General features: G+C 52.3%; 1 protein-coding gene across 7 annotated transcripts in view; it reads right to left on the reverse strand.

Moving 5' to 3' along the window:
* Nucleotides 1-218: 218 nt before the first annotated feature.
* The window catches only part of CCDC88C (coiled-coil domain containing 88C), a 129,446-nt gene continuing 111,404 nt past the window's right edge, over nt 219-18,260 (reverse strand). For 6 of the 7 annotated variants that reach the window (XM_045060383.1, XM_023255961.2, XM_023255962.2 and 3 more), the window contains 6 exons: nt 17,757-17,995; nt 12,723-12,911; nt 10,004-10,069; nt 7,229-7,297; nt 6,077-6,366; nt 219-2,528 (listed from right to left, as the gene is read on the reverse strand). In XM_045060383.1, the coding sequence (XP_044916318.1) occupies nt 1,509-2,528; nt 6,077-6,366; nt 7,229-7,297; nt 10,004-10,069; nt 12,723-12,911; nt 17,757-17,995 (1,873 nt within the window). In that variant the 3' untranslated portion in view covers nt 219-1,508. The remainder of the gene's footprint in view (nt 2,529-6,076; nt 6,367-7,228; nt 7,298-10,003; nt 10,070-12,722; nt 12,912-17,756; nt 17,996-18,260) is intronic. The other variant, XM_045060384.1, reaches the window with a different exon arrangement.

Consider the following 18,260-nt stretch of genomic DNA (forward strand, 5'->3'; position numbering starts at 1 on the left):
ACTCGCCCTCTTTCTCAAAATAAACTCTAGGAAAAAAAAATATACAAGTCTGGGAAAAAGCTGTATAGTAAGCACGAAAAACTTGTTCTCTGACCTGTTGGCAAAGAGTAGATTCCAGAGGCCGAGAAGGCTCTTGGAGGTGAAGCAGGGAGCCCCGGGAGCCCCCGACAGCCTGTCCCATAATGCCAAGGCTGTCCAGTGAGAAAACCAGGACTCCGTTCTCTGCCATCTCATTTTATTACAATCCTGTCCGTGTGTTCCAGAATGAATGGCTATTCAATACACAACCGAAAGCGCTCCTAAAACTGACCTTGTTAACAATCCCATTTTTTCCTCGGATTAAATCAAAAGAAAAAAAATAAATCTTAAAAAAAAAAAAATCACCAAGTTTAGTATATCCCAGAAAGAGCACCTTTACTAAACAGAAAACAAAACGTGTCAGGAATCTGACCAAATACACAAAAGCAGCAGGTTAAGATTCCTGATCAAAAAGAAGGACTCCCAGTGGAACATAAATAGATTCCCCCTCAAAGGACATATATCTCACAGGGGCGTGTACATACATATGTAATATATTAAAAGAAATTTGGTTTCTACCACAAGAAGTTATTCAGAAATAATAAATCAATATCTCATCTGAGACTGGGGAAGTGGAGAGGCTGTACCCCACTCTTGCATACACCTCCCCTCTGTACACTATGTGCACTTGCTGGTCGGGGCTGGGGCAGGGCCCTCTCTCTGCCCCCAGCCCCCCAGCCCCAGCAGATCCAGTGTTTGTAGAGAAGTGAGTCAGGGAAGGCAGGTCTCCCCGTGGCCCCCGAGCCCACCATGCAGAGCCTAGGAGCTGGCTGCAGGGGGACGGGGGGGGGGGGGGGGGGGGGGCAAAGCCCGAGGCCACTTGCCACCTGCCTAGAAGGTCACCTTAGCCCTGGGGCAGAAGGGGATTGCTTGGGACCCCAGAAATGGCATGGCAACACCCCTGATTTTCAGCAGCAAGCCTAATTCTGGGGTCCCCCCAACCAAGGTCCTCAAGATCTTTGTAGTTTGGCCAGTCTGGACTTCTCCTAGGATCAAACGGCTTTGGGGAGAGGGAATGGAGTTTCCAGAGCCGCAGGGCGGGGGCTTGGCCACGTGAAAGTGTATCTGCACACACGCACATACACACACCCGTGCCTTAAGAGAGGTTGACGAGTTGCAAATGAGTGTTCTACCGGGACGTGCTCAAATAGTGTCTGCTTCAATGGTTCTGTCACTGCATTCTGAGTGTCCCCGTCAAGTGTGGATCTGTTCGAAAGCTCTCAGGTGCTGGAAGCTACAGAAGACACACACCTGGGAGTGTAACCCTCGCAGGGCTTGGCACAGTGTTTTCATTAACAGGAGAGACGCACAGGAACCCCCATCCTCATTCTAAAGCCCTTTCCTGGCACCACAGGGGCAGAAGCAAAGCCCGTCACCGCCAGAAGGGGAGTCAGTAGTTTCAGGGTTCAGGGGCTGCCGGTCCAGACGAGTCACACGCAGCCATACTCGTACCACACCGTCTGCTGGTCCCCGCCAGGCTCGGGGGACGCCGGCGTGCTCTTCAAGCTGCTTCCGCGGCTGAAGTCCTCAGGGGCCCGGCTGGCATGCAGAGCCAAGTCGGGAGACCTACCCGGACTCTTGGCAGGGAGGCCCTCGCCGTGGCCTTGCCTCGGGACCCCGTCTCCCTCTGAGACGCCGAGCGCCCCCCGGACAGGGGCGATGGTGGCCGCCTCCCCCGAGTGGGGGGGCGTCTGGGGTTTGGTCCTGGTAGCCGGGGCTGCAGCCGATGGAAAGTGCTGGGGCTGGGAGCTGCTGCCACAGGCACCGCCACCTCCAGAGGCGATAGCCGGGGCCGTGGCAGACTGCTGCAGGGGGACCAGCCTCTCCTCCTTTGGGGGAGCCAGTGAGAAGCGCCTCACGTCCGGGGGCCGGCTGCGGGGGGTTGGGCCTTGACCGGAGCTGCCGCAGGTCTTTCCCGCAAGCGGGGTCCGCTCCCGGGCCAGGCTGTGGGAGGTGGGGGGTGTGGGGCTCTGCAGGACGTGACTGCCTGTTTCTCTGCCCCCTGAGGTGTCAGGACCCCCCAGCTTCTGAGGGGCCTCCTGTTTGCAAGCCTCTGGCCCACTGGCCCGGAGAAGGTCGGCCGAGGCCAGGCTAAAGGCACGGCTCAGGGACGCACTCCGGCCGGCCGGTGTGTGGGACGTCGGGGGCATCGTGGCCTGCCGGGGTCTGCCCAGTGACAGGCTCTGGGGGGGCTGGGCCTGCCTCGGGGGGGCACTGGGCGGGGCCTCGGCCTCGGCAGGTCTGGAGTTTGGCTTCACGTACTGTCCAGGCTTCAGCAACTTCCCTTCAGGGGTGTTGACAGGCATCTTGATGGTAGGGGCCACGAAGCTGGTGGGCATCTTGGCCCCTTCTCTCCTGGCAGGTGGCCCCGGCTGGCTTCCAATGGCCGGGAGACCACTGGCCTTTCTGAAGAAGTCGCTTAGCAGGTCATCCGGGCAGCTGGGAGTGTCCTATGGGGAAGAGAGGAGGAGTGAGAAGTGGGCCAAGGCCCCGACAGGTGCTCCGACGGCCCTCCCCACCCCAGGACGTCCCCTGGGCAGCACAGGTGGCCAGGACTGAGGCTTCCTGCCCCCGCTAGGCCTCTTTGAGGCAGAGCATCGCCCGTGCCCCACACACACTAGTCAAGACGGGGAGGGGGCGAGACACAGAACACCAGGGAGAGAACCCCAGATGCCACTCCGGCAGCCCCCTAACTTCACAAAAAGAAAAGACCTCCAGACACGGGAAGGACTTCCCGCAAAGCTCATCCAGTCTCTGGAAAGGTCAGGGCTGAAAGCCAACTGTTCCAATCTGTTCTCGCTTTCCTACCGCGCAGGGCCGAGGGAAGCTGACCGGCAGGGCCACACTTTTCTTTTCCCGGTCAGCCCACTGTGCTCAGACACACTGCAAGGGCTCTGTGTGTGGAGCCACAGAGGAAGGGGAACAAGACCAGCTCCTGCAAAGCCAGAACCCTCACTGCCACTCAGACCACTCTACACATAAGAGGCAGGCACAGCGGGGGTGGGTGGGAGCCAGTACGGCAAGCTGCCTGGTAGGACAGGGTGGCGGGAGCGGGGGACATGTGACGACCCAGCCCGCCAGACTGCTCCGCTCAAGCCACCGCTCCCTGGCTGGGCTTCCCCGGGCCAGGGAACTGGTGCCCTCTTGCCACCACTGTGTAGGCAAACAGAGCCACCAGAGGCCCAGTTCTATGATGCCGCTCGGTAACTTCAGCCTCCTGTCAGCACCTCATGGCCTGGACGAGCCAAGTGGAGGTTCCTCCTCGGGCTGGTGGACACTGCAAAACCAGGCAAAGAAGTGCATTCATGTGGCAGGTGGGAGTCAGGCACTGAGGGCTGGGGCAGTCCGACCCTAGCCTGCTGTGAGCTGTCGGGGGGGTGGGAGGGGCCAGTCTGCAGGACGGGGCAGCAGCTCAGAAGCCATCTGTACCTGCCAACAAACTGCTGGCCCACGGAAACATCTGGATGCTCAACTTGACAGAGGCAAAACCTACTGTTTTATGCTAGTTTGGAGCCACAGATCTCGGTTGAGCACACGCTAAGATCTTCAGTCATTAGCAGGGACAGGAACCATTTATTGAGTGCTTCCTGAGTGCCAGACACTGTGCTAGGAACCATAGGTTAATCACCAAGAAAACCCAAACCTCCCTGAACTCTTGAAGCAACGCTGCAAGGCTGTTTAAGGCTGGATTAAGACAATCTTGGGTAGGGAAGGAAGTTGAAGCCCCAGGGGTCTAACAGGTCCCACACCCGGAGAGCACAGACCAGGATTAACACCTACTGCTGGCTGACCCAGCTGCTGCCTACACATGGTTAATCCTGTGATGCGCACCTGCATGGGGCCACCCTCTCTGGCCGCCCAGAGAGCCCATTTTGAGACACTCCCTTGCCGGCATCAGGGAGGTGCAAGCACGGACGGGCACACTGTGACTTCTCCGGACTGGTCGGGGGAGGGTGGGAGAGGTCAGGTGCACGGGTTGGGCAGGGGGTGTGCACCCTAGGCAGGCAGAGAGGTGAGGGTGGCTCTCCAGGGCCAAACATCGGCTTCCAACACGGACTTTGCAGTAAGATAATTTTGGGGTTGTTTAGGCTGAAAAGGGACAGGTGATGATATGGAGCGTGAGGAACGGGGACTACCAGGGACAGGTCTGAACTGAGGGGGGAACGGCCCTGCCCCTTGAACAGGACCCACCCCCCGAAATCTACAAAAGGAAAGGAAACTCACTGCGGTAGGTATATAGTCGGAAAGGGTCGAGAAGGAAAGTCTTCCAATTTGCAGGCACCCCTGCTTTCTGGACCATTCTCACTTATTCCACCGGATAAATGGAATCCGGCTCCTCAGCGTGTGATGCCTGGACACACGCTGACAGCAAGAGCATCCTCTGGGAATCCAGTAAACACGCAAATTCTCAGGGACCCCCACCTCAGACCCACGGAGTCAGAAGCTCCAGGGTGCAGCCTGTGTCCTGGCGAGGCCGCCAGGAGAGTCTGGGAACCACTTGGCAGACCATAAGCTTCCTGAAAGCAGCAGGGCTTCTGTGTGGCTTCTCCAAGTCCTAGTGCACAGAGCCAGTGCTTGCCGGACAGAAACGTAAATGAAGGGACGGCCGGGGCCATGTTTTCTATCTCCTTCCAGTGCCAACCACAAGACTCGGCACCTAGCAAATCTATGAGAAAAGCTTGCCAATTAATGGTTTGCTCTGATTTTCGAGAGCAGGCACTATGCACACTGTGTAACATGTAGTAGGTGCTCAGTAAGTATCTGCTGAGCTAATACTTAGTGTTTCCACCATGGCCTATAAGGTGGGTCATAGAGTTTACCATGTGGCTAAAGAAAGTTTCGCTGTTAAGGGGAATGAGACAGAATCATGGAAGCATTAAAAATCCTTACAGATCTCAGGGCACCTGGGTGGCTCAGTCAGCTGAGAATCTGACTTGATTTCGGCTCAGGTCATGACCTCAGGGTCATGAGATCGAGTCCTGCGTTGGGCTCCATGCTGAGTGTGGAGCCTGCTTCTGATCCTTTCTCCCTCTCCTTCTGCCCCCAACCCACTCATGCGTGCACTCATGCATGCTCAAAAAACACAAAAACCCTTACAAGATCTCATTTGCAAGAAAGTATACTTCATCTGTTCAGTAACCCAACTGCTTACTTGACTGAAGTCAGGCAGAGCGTGTAAAAGACACACGTGTGTAGCTTCAGGAAAGTTAAACAGAGACACTGGCAAGTCACAGAGGAGGGCACCCCAACGCCAGTGATGTCTGGGGGTCAGAGCTGCAGGATGCAGGCCAGCAAACTACAGCTGGAGGTCAATCTTGGTTGGCCACATGTTCTTGTATGGCTTAAGAGCTAAGGAGAATTTTTACATTTTTAAAATGATTTTTAAAAATTTTTAAAAAGAAAAGCCTTACGTGACACGTGAAAATTAAATGAAATTCAAATGTCAACACCCGTAAGTTTTGTTGGAAGACAGCCATGTCCATTCACTGACAGAAGATCTAAGGCTGTGTCCTACGAAAATGGCAGAGCTGAGAGGCTGCGATAGAGACTGCATGGCCCAGAATGCCTAAGATATCTACCATCGAGCCCTTTACAGAAACAATTTGCCAACCTCTGCTGGTGGAGGCTCGGGGGAAGTGGGTATTCGGGGCTCTGCCACAAAAGCTGCTGAGACCCTAGCCCCACCAAGTTGGGTGCCGGCCATATCCCGAGAGCAGCTCCCAGTGGTGGGCACATCCCATCCCTACCCTCTATGCTGGCAGCAAATTCCTGCCTGCTCACTTCACAATGCAGAAAACAGGCTCCGAGGTCTGGGGCCGGCTGCCAGTGCCCAGTGGCTTGCTGACCAGTGGGTTCCCTCCCCCATCCAAGCCAGCTCTCCACCCAGGCCACACCATGCCCGGCCCGGCCCTTTCTGGGACTCTGCTGCCAGGGTCTCGGCCCCCCGTGCCCATGTGGGGAAGACAGGCACTCTGTGTCCAAGCCCCGGGCCACTCACAGGGGTGGGGGAGCGCCGGTTGCTCTCCTCCAGAAACTCCTCCAGGGTGACCATCTCACTGCTCGGCGAGGCAGAGCTGGGTCGTCCCCCAGCGTGAGGCTGGCCCGCGCCCCTCTTCTGGATGCCCTCCTGGGGGAGAGGCCCGTTCCGGGGCGGGGGGCACTCATGGCGGCTGAGGGCGGCGCGTCCCGTGGTGCTGGCGTCCCGTGGCAGAGTGGCCGTGTCCCGGCTGGGGATCAGGTCTTCACTGCTGAAGCTCTCGGACCTTCTGTGGAGCTGGTCAGAGGAACCTGGGAGTGGGGGCGGGGTGGTACAGAGGGACACGCGTGAGTCTCCCTCGCCGTCTCCCCTGCCTCCGGCGGGCTCTGTGCTGCCTCGCAGTCACCGAAAACAGAGAGCCCTGCCAGGGCACCCAGGCCACACTTCTCCCAGCTGCAATTTGGATGTTAAGGACGTTTTGGAGAGCTTCAGAATTTCACTCTGGCATTTAAAAACGAAACTCCTGGAGATAAAAGTGGGAAGCTCCTGGTAACGTTTAAGCTATTATTGAATATTAGTAGCCTGAAGGCACCACACTCAGTAGGTCTCATCCATCCATGTATTAAAGGATTAATCAGCACCTGTTCCACGCTAGGGGTCTTCCGGGGGCTGGTCACGTGCATGCGAAGGGAAAAAAGTTATCTGTGCAAAGTTTCCAGGCTTGGGACAAGACACATATCCTTTCCAAATGCTCAGAAATGTTAAGACAGACGATACTGTGCACCATAAAACGAAGTTAAGAAAGTACAGAAGAATCAAAGTCATCCCACTATGCCCTCTGGCCACCAGACAGAACTATGGTCAGTACCCCCACGCTACAGATGAAGTAGCTCAGATTCAGAGAACGGGGGGCAGGGGGGCGGGCACCCAGGGCTGGTCTGTGGGGATGAAGGGATTCAAACTCAAATCCGCTCAAACGCCCAGGTGTGTGCCTCAAACAGCACGATGTGGACTCCACCGGTAAATGTCCGATGAGGCAGACAACCTTGTGAAGATGACCACTTTGTTGTAAAAAAAAAAAAAAAAAAAAAAAAAAAAAAAAAAACACAACACGAGCCCAGAACCAAAGCCCCCAATATAACGAAAAGCGTGCGGAAGCCAAGGCTGACCGACCTTTCAGGTTGAGGGGCGAGCTGTCGCTGGATGCATTTCGACTGCTCTCCAAGCTGCCTGGTCGGGACACTGAAAGGAAAGGACACTCCGTGTCAAGGGCCAACGAGCAGGTAAACCCCAGACTGAACCACCTGACCCGAGAAAGGCCGCAGAACAAAGCACGTCCACGCCAAAGTCCAGGCAGAGGCCCTGAGGATGGACGGGTGCCGGGGTTCTCTATGTTCCCCCACCGGGAGCGCCAGCAACTTGCGTGTGAGGCATGGCATCCAGCAAGTGACCCAGAAACGACAGGTAGCGTTGTTTTTATTAGGTCTAGGGCTAGGACTTGAGACAATTTTGTTAACAACACGAATCGCACACGAACGCTAGTCCAGGAAGCAGACCGAAAGAGAAGGGCTGCTCGGGGGAAGCTAACGAGAGGAGAGCGCCCACACCTATTATTACATAGAGGCTTCTGGAACACATGTGAGACTTGGTGGGGGTAGAGACAGGAGACGGCGGGGTGCACACGTGTACAAGAGGGTGCGTGCCTGCGCCCAGGGCATCTTCCCTTTGCTGATCCACGGGAGTGAGTGCGGGGACCCTGAGGAGGGGAGGGAGAGTGTGCTTTTGCTTTTCTTGGCTGTTTTCTTGACCCTTCAGCTCCTTGCTTTCTTGGCCCGTTTTCTTATTTTCTTGGCCCTTTAGCTCCTTGCTTCCTCTGCCTCGAATTTCCATCTGCCCCCAAGGGAAAAATTGGCCCTTCCGGTGACAAGGAACTTGGAGACAGCAGCTCTCCTGGCTGCGTGAGCCTGCCTGAGTGTGTGCACAAGGGAGCTCAGGGCGGGGGGCGAGCCCGGCTGCAGGTGGGGGTGGCTTCACCGCTGCAAAGGGCGGGCTGGCCCTCCAAGGCCGGCAGACCCCCGCTCTCCTGGTCCACTCTTCCAGGAGCCCTGCCGGCCTGCCCCACACCACTTTGTTTGTCCTGCCGGACCACGAACCCCTGGGGGACAAGAACTGCCCTTCTGTCATCCCTGCATCCACCTCAGCACGCAGCTGGTGTCGAGCCGAAGGGCACGGAGAACCGAAGACGCGCGGAGGTGCTCTGTTCACCGCGCCCCTGGGGAGAGTTTGCTCTTGCTTTACTGGGTCTATAGGGCGTCCAGTTCCCAAGTGCTGGTGCGCTCTGCAAATAGCAGGCATCTGGAAAACTCTTACTAGCAAACAGGGTTTGGGGAGGAGCCAAGAAATCCGCAGTTTTCACGAACAGTGTAAAAGCAGAGTCCCCTCTTTCAGAAGGAAAAATTGAAGAAAACGCACGTCTTTAAAAAGGAATTAAGTTTTGGGGCACCTGGGTGCCCAGTCAGTTGAGCAGCCGACTTCAGCTCAGGTCATAATCTCACAGTTTGTGAGTTCGAATCCCGGGTCGGGCTCTGTGCTGACAACTGTGAGCCTGGAGCGTGCTTCGGATTCTGTGTCCCCACCGCTACCCCCCCACCCACCCCTTCCTGCTTACACTTTGCCTCTCTCTCAAAAAAAAAAATAAACATTAAAAAAAATTATAAAGGAATTAAGTTTCATTCAAAGAAAACCGTGACACAAATCAACAGGACCCCAAAGCACTTTTGTTTATTCAACCACAGCACTGAAAACTGCTTTTCCTTCCTTCTCCCCTGATAAGAAAAGCTCAAGGAATCAGAGTGCTTAGGAAGAAAACCCCTTGGTTGGTCAGCCGCTGGAGCACCAATCTGGCTCCTCAGTGCCCCTAACAAAGCACCGCGGCCAGTATGTCCAGGTGTGGCACCCCCCCCCCCTCGGTGCAAAGACACAAGGGGCCCTCGTGTCAGACTGTTGTGCCACAGAGCATGTCCTTCCACTCATACAGAGCGCCAGCGTCTGTATCTGTATGAACGTCCGCATCATAAGACACTGAAGACAATGACAGACGGGAGACAATGCTATAGCCCCTACACTTACTGTTGATCACTTCCCAAGTAGCAGAGTTCACAGTGAGCTTTCTGATTTTAAGAATCATTTCCTCACCCTTATAGGATTTTTGTTTTTCAAAACTCACCAAAACCCAAAGCAGCTTTTAAGTTTTGAGAAAGCTGGTATGATTCACTGTTTCCCTTCTGCAGAAACTTACAATGTCTCTACATCAAATGGCCAAGGGCTTCATCAATTCCTAAGACTAGTACAACTTGGAGCTACTGTGGGACAACTGAACTCCAAGTGAGGACAGTGAGGGACCTCCTGGCACTCAGTGCTCCCCGTGTGGGTCACCACAATGCCCTGGCAAACCTGAGGGGCACCCCAAAGCAAGGGCAGTTGGAGCCTGTAGACGCGGGATACTTTAGAAATGGTGACTTCCGGGGCGCCTGGGTGGCTCAGTCAGTTAAGCCTCCAACTTCAGCTCAGGTCATGATCTCGCGGCTCATGAGTTTGAGCCCCATGTCAGGCTCTGTGCTGATAGCTCAGAGCATGGAGCCTGCTTCGGGTTCTGTGTCTCCCTCTCTCTCTGCCCCTCCCCCACTTGTGCAGTCTCAAAAACAAACATAAAAAAAAAAAAAAGAAGTGGTGACTTCCCTGTCCCTGGAGGTATGTAAGCAGAAGCCACATGCTCAGGACCCTGGGGAGGGCAGGAAGGAGCCTGGAGGAACTGCGGCCCCTCTCTATCCTCACGTCTACCCATTTTGTATGTCAGACGTCCACACAGGACTGAGGTTGAAGGAAAAGTACTGCAGATGAAAATGAGTCTGAGACCCCAGGCACAAGGACAGGACACTGAGCACTCACCGTACTGCCTGTGGTTGAACTCCAGCTCCAGGGACGGGTCACAGAGGCTGTCATCTGAATTATAGCCTATGGTGACAGTAAGGTCATCGGTTATTAACGCAGGAGTTTCTGGAACACTTTGAAAAACTACAGACTCTTATTTAGGAAAAAGTATACTTTTATTTGCCCTTTGACCCAGCAATCCCACTTCAAGGAATCAGCTCTGGAGAAGGGTTGGCTGAAAAGACTGTGTGATATGTGGCCATTTAATACCAATTAAAGTAAGAAAGATCTCCATGATGTATGCCTAGGTGGAAAAAAAAAAAAATCAAGGTGCCATTTATTTTTGCAGAAAGAAGCACCAGGAATTTCAACCGGTACCGAAGGAAAAAGGGTATCCAGAGAGTGGTTTTGGAATCGAGTTCAGGGGACGGGGGCAGAGAGGGGACCTCGAACACTGAGAATACCTCCTCATATTATTCAGGTTTTTGAATCTATATTATGTATTTTAAAAACAGGGTTAATTTATGAAGAAGTCTAAAATTGAAAACAGAACAAACCTCACTGCATGCAATTGTTAACAATCACACAGAGAGAAACATTGATCTGTTTACATTTTGAATGTAAAACTCTACGTGTGCATCCTTAGTGAGATGGAACTTAGAGAGTAAAAAAACTATAAAGAAAATACTGCTTAGTGGATTTACTTTAATAACACTGGCATAACTTTTTAAACCATTTACCACATATTTGGGGGGAAAAAGATAAGTCAATGTTTCAGGAGACCAGATTTCCATGTAAGAAAAGGACACACAGATATGAAATCAAAGAAGGAAAAATCCCTGTAATGTTACAGTTGAATCGGAAGTATTGACACAAACTTATAACGTGTCCCATCTTTCTCTACTGAAAGGGCCAGAAGCAACGGCAACTCTGTAGCACCCAGATCTTGATTATTAAGTTCTGCTCTAGGGGCGTCTGAGTACATCGGTCGGTTGTCCAATTCTTGATTTTAGCTCAGGTCATTGTCTCACAGTCTTGAGACTGAGCCACGCTCAGTGTGGAGCCTGCTTGGGATTCCTTCTCTCTCCCCCTCTGCCCTTCTCCCTTGGTTACATATACACGCACTCTCCCCCCCAAAATAACAAAACAAACCAATAAATTCTGTTCTAAAAGGAATCAGATTTACTTAGAGAAATGGCTGACTCTAAGGGGGGGTTTCCATTTGAAGCTGGCTATTTGCCCAATGGCAGTCAATACTGAGGAGTGTGAGTACACGTTGGCGGGGAAGCGCGTGGCCAGGACTGGGTCTGCAGAGGTGACCCACCTTCCTGCAGGCTCCACAGGTGTAGGAATGGCCAGAGAGGTTTCTAGGCTCAGGCTCTGGTTTAGGACTGGGATCCAGACAGGGCCCGCGAATTAGTCTGAAGGGCTGGACCTTGAACCGCACAGGTCGCTGGAAATCCGAGGGGAGATGGAGTCCCGGCTCCTCCCTGAGACCAGGCAGGGCTTCTGTACCCCAGGCCCCGGGAGATCGGGGGGAGACTGCTGACAAGGAGCCTGTCCAGGCTGTCCACCTAGCATGTGACACCATCCCCTTGACCTCCACCAGCATGAGACTACCACTTCCAGTGTCTGGCCAGGAGTAGAGAAGGACCACCTGCTCGCCCTGTGCCCACTCATCTCCCCAGAGGTGTTCATGAGCTGTGAACAAGGTCGTGGAGCTAACCCAGACGCGCCTTAAGGGTGGGGACCCTGTGTGCTTTGCCTGTCAAACCAAGGTTCTGCACAGCCAGGTGGTATGGTGGTGGGGTGGTGGTATAACAGTAATCCTCCCCAGTTCTCTCCAATTTCCAACACCCCACAGGCACCCCTTCCAGCTGTTGCTTCAGATATTTTCATATCTCTAAACTATAAGCAGGATGTCTTTTTCAGTCTTAAGCTTTATCTTCCTGTTTGTAGATTTTAGATTTCCAAGTGCTTTTCCCCCCAACTGCTCTCTTTTACAGCATCCTGTTCTTGTTTCATGGGTAAAACCACCTCACTTATCTCGGACTCTATTAATGACAGGCATTTCAAAGCTGTCACCTCTGTGCTGTTTACTCTGTGGCCTCGTATTGGTTTTGGTCGCCCTGGCCAGAGGCTCTCTTCAGGTGTCCAGGGATCCCTGAACTTCCCTAGGCTTCACTTGGCAAGATATGACTGAGCTGTTCTGGTGGGAATTTCTCAAGCTTATCAGATGGCTCGAAGAACATTTTAATCTCACGTCCAGAGGTGTGGACACGTATGGCTCCTGGCACCCAGGGAGAAGTTCAGTTTGTAAGCCCCTCCCCAAATCCCCTTGTCCTCAGTTTAGGAGACCCACTCTCTTATCTACTGAGTGGACCTCCAGTTCAGAGACACGCTCGTGTTTCCTCCATAGAGAATAAACCTCCAAACTCCCACCACGGTGGAGTGAGGGCGTTGCCTGCATTTAGCCCAAACTCCAGTTCACCTCCCTTCTGGAGCTACTGGGTGCCACCACTTCCTGAAAAGTGCTGGTGAGAGTGGCTTAGGATCGGGCCTCTGGATGGTGAAGTTGTCTGCCCTGAGTCACACGGCTGGTAGGCAGAATCCATGCCTTTGTGATTTCAAAGCTTGTCTACAGCTTACCTGCTCTGCTTACCACCTCATAGCCTGGGGTCTTTCGGAAGGACCCTGGGCGCTTATCCCTCTTATTCTGGAGGGGCCCACAACTCACCTTTGGTGCGGCCTGGGTGCCGGGAGATGGGGGTGGAGCTGGAAGGGGTTGTAGTGATGGCTGAGGTTGAACAGGTCCGGGAGCTCAGCTCCGAGGGCCAGGGTTTCATGGCCGGGTCGGCGGAGGCATCTGTGCGGTCAAGGCTGCCTCTGTGCGGGGACCCCTGCTTTGGTTTTAGGTCCCCAGGGCCTGGGGCAGAGAAGGACATTGAGAAATGGGGCTGCAAAAGCCCGTGCGAAGGCTGGACTGCCACACTGAGGTCTAGAAGCAGGGACACCAGGGCACACGGACCACAACAAGACAGAAGCTGGGCTGCGTTTTCAACAAGAGGGCGCAGGCTGCAGGCCTGTGTCGGGAGGCCCAGAGAGGCCGGCCCTGGCTCTACAGATGGGTCCTACTGCAAGCCCTGAAAAGCTGGGAGAAGACAAAGAACTCAAGACGATCGACACACTGTTGCTACAGGTCCCACATACAAACTACGGGGTACACCTGCTGTATGTAACTCCAATGACTGATCTAAAAAGATCCTCATAACTTCCGCTCAAGATCAGTCAAGGCCTGCAGCCAAGGTTCCAAAGGCCCAGGATGTGCATCCTGTCAACTGGCTTCACTGAGGATTTGAAGATGTTCACTGCCACGCTGACAATGTAAGAATTCTTAATTTCTGTTAAGAGTCACTTTTACCTTGCATCTTGTGCTTTTCTGCAATCGCTGAATTTTCTACCATGAACACATACTCTTATTATAAAACAAAATCTATGTAAAAATATTAAAAAAGAAAAAAAAACCCTAACTCATTCCAACTACCTAACAGTAGGAAAGGAGATGGGCTCTCTAAATGGAAGGTAACACGAGTGCCGTTGGAACTACTAGGAGCAGGAGGACGTCACCATGTCCCAACCCAGGAACCCCGTGGCTGGGGACCCAGAGCCAGGGCCCTTCCGTGGACCTGACCCCACCGGCCCCTCAGCCACTCGAAGTCTGGGTTCGCCGGGAAGTTTTCAGTGCCCAAATCTTACAACTTGAAACCAAGGCAAAATTTGGATTCTGAAAGATACCCTTGATGAGAAGCAAGATTCAAGTCTGGTGGAATGAGTCGGGACAGGCATCCAACAGGTGCGGTTAAAATGAGCGGAGGGGAGGTGGAGATGAGCAGACAGCACGAATGGCAGAGAGACAGGGCGATTCCAATGGCATGCTGGCGAGACAGAGTCCTGGGGGACCAGGAGCACGGTGGCCCGGGGTCCCCAAGGCGGAGCGTGCGAGATGAAGTCAGTGCCACTTTGACCGACTTCAACAGCTTAGTAGGTATGTATGTACTTTTATGGTTCCCTTGTTTTTATGCTGATACTGGTTTTCCACAGACAGTACTGATAATCATCTTTCCTTTCAAAAATAAATTTAAGTAGCAACGCTGAGTCAGTTCAAGGGAAAACACGGAAGTAATCATACAGGTGATAAAAAAAAAAAAATGTGGCAGAACTCAAGAAGACCACACAGGAATGACGGAAGACAGCAAACAGTGCAGTAGCTAAAGGCCTCTATCGACCAGCATCCCCCCGCTCTGGGCGTGACCAGCATCCCCCCGGCTCTGGGCGTGACTGGTGTGCTGATGGTCTTTCTGTCCGCTACCATTTTGGCTTCCACGTCCAAGAGGTCAGAGAGCTACCACACAGTCATAAAACTTCATTCTGGGCTGCCCTCTGGCTTGGCAACATCGATCCAATTATACAAAATGCTTGAATGGAGCAGTAAATCCTTCAAAACATAGAGTACATTTAAAAAGGGCCTTGTCAGCAAAAGCCAACAATTCGGTGCTCTGACAAAGGAAAGGGCAGCGGTTTTAAATTTAGCTGCTTAAAAATAAGTCTTAAAAAAAAATCTCACTTGACAGAGGCCGTATATTTTAGGAAGCAAAGCGACAACCGACCAGTCCTGCTTTACACACGGGCATGACATAAGCCTGCAGGTGCGAGAGAGGGGAAGGCAGCCCACGGCCACCAGACTTACTTATTAGCACGGACATCCTGGCCCAAGGACCTGTGCACGGATGTCCCGAGGCTCCCCTAAAACTGTGCTGCGCTGGAGAAATGGTCCAGAGGGTGTGACAACTCATCTTCTCTTTTGAAATCAGAATCCACGCTGGCTACTTTAAGTTTGGCTTGAACTGGGGTTGGGAAGGAGGGGTCCACTATGGGTCATCTGGCCTTTAGGTACTTTTTGTTTGTTTGTTTCTTTTTTGGTTTTGTTTGAATTTCAGAAATGAAGGAGGATTACGTGATGAAGACACATGATACAGGAAAAGGATTAGAAATCTCCAATTTCTGAAAAAGGGACAGGCTCATTAGGAGAGGATGGGATGTCAGAGGAAGACCAGAACCGCAGGCGTTTAGACAGAGTTGGGTGGGCCGTTGGAGACTTGTCTTTGTCCTTGCTTTTGCTTCTCAAAAAGGGACTCTTTTTGCGCTGAGTTGCTAAATTGTTATTCCCCGGAATACCCAAGAGAGGAAGAAAAGAAAAAAAAAAAAAGAAATAAATCAAATGAGTAACAACAAATGACTCTAAATAAGCTAAATGTAGTCAGGAAATCAGAATCCTGTCCAACCCAGGAAAGACAGAAACAATACCCATGACAAGCCCAGAACCAGGACTCCGTGAATCATTTATGCTCTGAGTCAATTTAATTTCACCGGCATCTTTGTGCCAATGCTTCACTCTGCACGTGAGGAGAACTATATACTGCTCAAGGAGCCAATGGCTGAGACATATTTCAATTTCAAAGTGTTAAATTATTAAATAAGGATGTTTGTTAATTTAGGACCCGGCTTCTCTTACTTGTCCATTTTAATGACAGGCCCCCTGATGATGTGGTGCTCACTCTACTCCTGTTCCTGTTCAAAGGCCTTGGAAACCCCTAATGGTCTGTTTCTGGCCTGGTGTCATGAACAGTCTACCCTTAAGTATTCACCAGTAACTCTGTATATCTACAATAACCTCTTTTGGCAGTATATGTTTAAAAACAACGAAAATATCACTTTTTGTACCAAACCCCATCAAGAACTATTTCCCTTTCGATCTCCCGCACAACCTCTACCCCAATCCCACACTTCTTGGCCTTTAAAGTCTTGTCAGAGCAGACACTCAAGTCTTACTTTCTGAACACGTCCTATATTGACACAGCTGATTTAACCAATTTCTCATTTAGGATTAAAGCAATATGGGATCCTCGGTTATTTCTTCCTCCACAGCGCCACCTGATGGCCAGAATAAGGGACCTCAGGTTCTGCCACACTTTAGTTCAGCATCTTCCGGGACCCAAAGGGCTTTAACTGCACACTGTGGTCAAGAACTCCAGCTCGCACCCCGACAGACGTGGATCCCAGTTCCACCACTGGTTACACTGGCAAGAATTTAATTTCACCAAGCCTCACTTTCTCAGCTCTGAGGAGGGATGATTAATCGTGCCTGCCGGACGTGGTAGTTAGGACTCAAGGAGACAGGTAAAGCATGTAAATTAGCTACAGGGATGCTGAGCCCAGAGGAAGCACCCCACACATGGCTGCCACTGTGAATAATTTTCCCTGACCTGCTCGTTCATGGATCAGCTCAACGGTCTGGACCAGCCAAGCACTTTTTTTCCTCTCAAAGTTTTCCTAGCTCATTAGACGGATAGTAGTTCACTAAGTCAATTACAGAATAATAGAAGCGGAGGGGATAAACGTCAACAGATTTAAATGGCCAACATGAAAACGGGAGGCAACAGGGCTCCTCTAGAAACCAAGGTTAGGCTTCCTTATCTCTTAGCTGCACGTGAGCCTTTCACCTAATCTGATCTATAGAGAAGGGGAGGGAGGCAAGCATTCGTCGCCAATGTGTGTGCGTGTGCACGTTTTTTCTGCATTCAAAAGTGACACAACAGGACCTCGCATGGTGAATGTCCCCGCCCCCCCCCCCCCCAAAAGGCTTGTGCACATGCCACACTCAAGAGGCAGCTTGTCTCCGCCAGCCGTCAGCAGCCGGGGGCACAAAGGTCTCAGGCCTGGTCTTCAGACAGTCCTAGGGTCCTGCATAAACACTTACATTACTAGCAAGGTTTATGGGTAAGTAATCTTTAATCACCACTTAAAAGTAAATTTGAAAAAATAACAACGTTTCATGGCCACTGCCGTGTTTGGTTGATTCTAAGACACGCATTTCTCCCCATTCCTTCCCATCTCTGAAATCAGGACACAGCTCCGATGGTGTCTGAAAGTCACCACTGGCCAGGGGGTACCTCTGATAAAACGGTCACTGCCACTACCAATTTATTTTGCTCCTGTTTTCCGTTTACGTCTGGGCACAGCAACCTAAGTCTTTGGAAGAGCTCTCCAACAAGAGTATAACAAAGTTTCTGAGTGGTAAGGCACTGCCTCTTCTGATTGCCAGTCTTTTTCTTCCCGGGGGGCACATTAAGTAATTATGCAGTGTAGAGCTGATAGAGTCTTAGATGTGATGAAACACAGCATACACAACTAGAACTCCATTTCAGAACCTCTGGCAAACTCCAAATGACAGGCCTAAGTACAAGGGTAAGCTGTGCCCCATGGCTGGTAGGACTCAGGGACTTGACTGAAGACCTAATGTGCACACAGAACACGTTAAACGCACTTGGGATTTCCCTACAGCAACAGCTCACACTAAATCTTTGACATGTACAACCCCAAAACATACACACTACCGAGCCTGTCTCTACAGCGCCTGCATAAGTATCTCTGTGGGTGTCAGGCCCCCTACCCCAGCGTACCTGCTGGGCGATGGTTCTCATTCTAAAATAACAAAACTGTCACGGGACGAAGCTGCTGACGTGGATGTATATTTTCTACCTGGTTGCTAACATACGCGAAGAGGCAGATGTGTGCGTATGAGGCACACCCTCTCCATGCCCCTCTGCACATGCGTGCACATCCATGCACCGTCTCTCATTCCACCCTCGAGGCACGGCCCTTCGGAGCATCCCCTCCAGAACCGGGCTGCAGCCTGGTCGGCCACTCGTACCTTTCCCCACAGGCCCGTTGAGGGGGTCCTGCTCTTCCGCAAAGTTGGAGCCAGACGGGGCCGTCTCGGGGTTGTCTGGCTGCAACCGGAGGGGCTGAGAGGCAGATGGCGTCGTCGGGTCTGGGGACTCCAGCTGCCAGGGAGGGCTGTCTGCGGTTGACTTGAGTCGTTCTCTGGAACCCTCTTTCTTTGGTTTGATGAGTTTGACTAAGGCTTTGGCTCCAATCCAGTGGTTTTTCCTAGTTACGAGCAGATTGTTAGAAGGACAAGGCCAACCCGCACTGTCCCTCCAGCAGGTCACAGGGTGGGGGGCCCTGATGGGAGCTGGACTTTCCATAAGCCTGGAAGCCATTGATTTGGGGTTCAGAATGGTGGTGCTCTTCATCACCATAATCATTGGATTTGGGGCCCAGGGATGGTAGAAATGTGTATTGTGGCAGAAATCCACACTAGCCTCTTGGGAAAACAGACTTCAAACACGGCCACTGACTCTTGGTTATCTGT

The sequence above is a fragment of the Felis catus genome, chromosome B3, assembly GCF_018350175.1.
Source record: "Felis catus isolate Fca126 chromosome B3, F.catus_Fca126_mat1.0, whole genome shotgun sequence".
NCBI lineage: Eukaryota > Metazoa > Chordata > Mammalia > Carnivora > Felidae > Felis > Felis catus.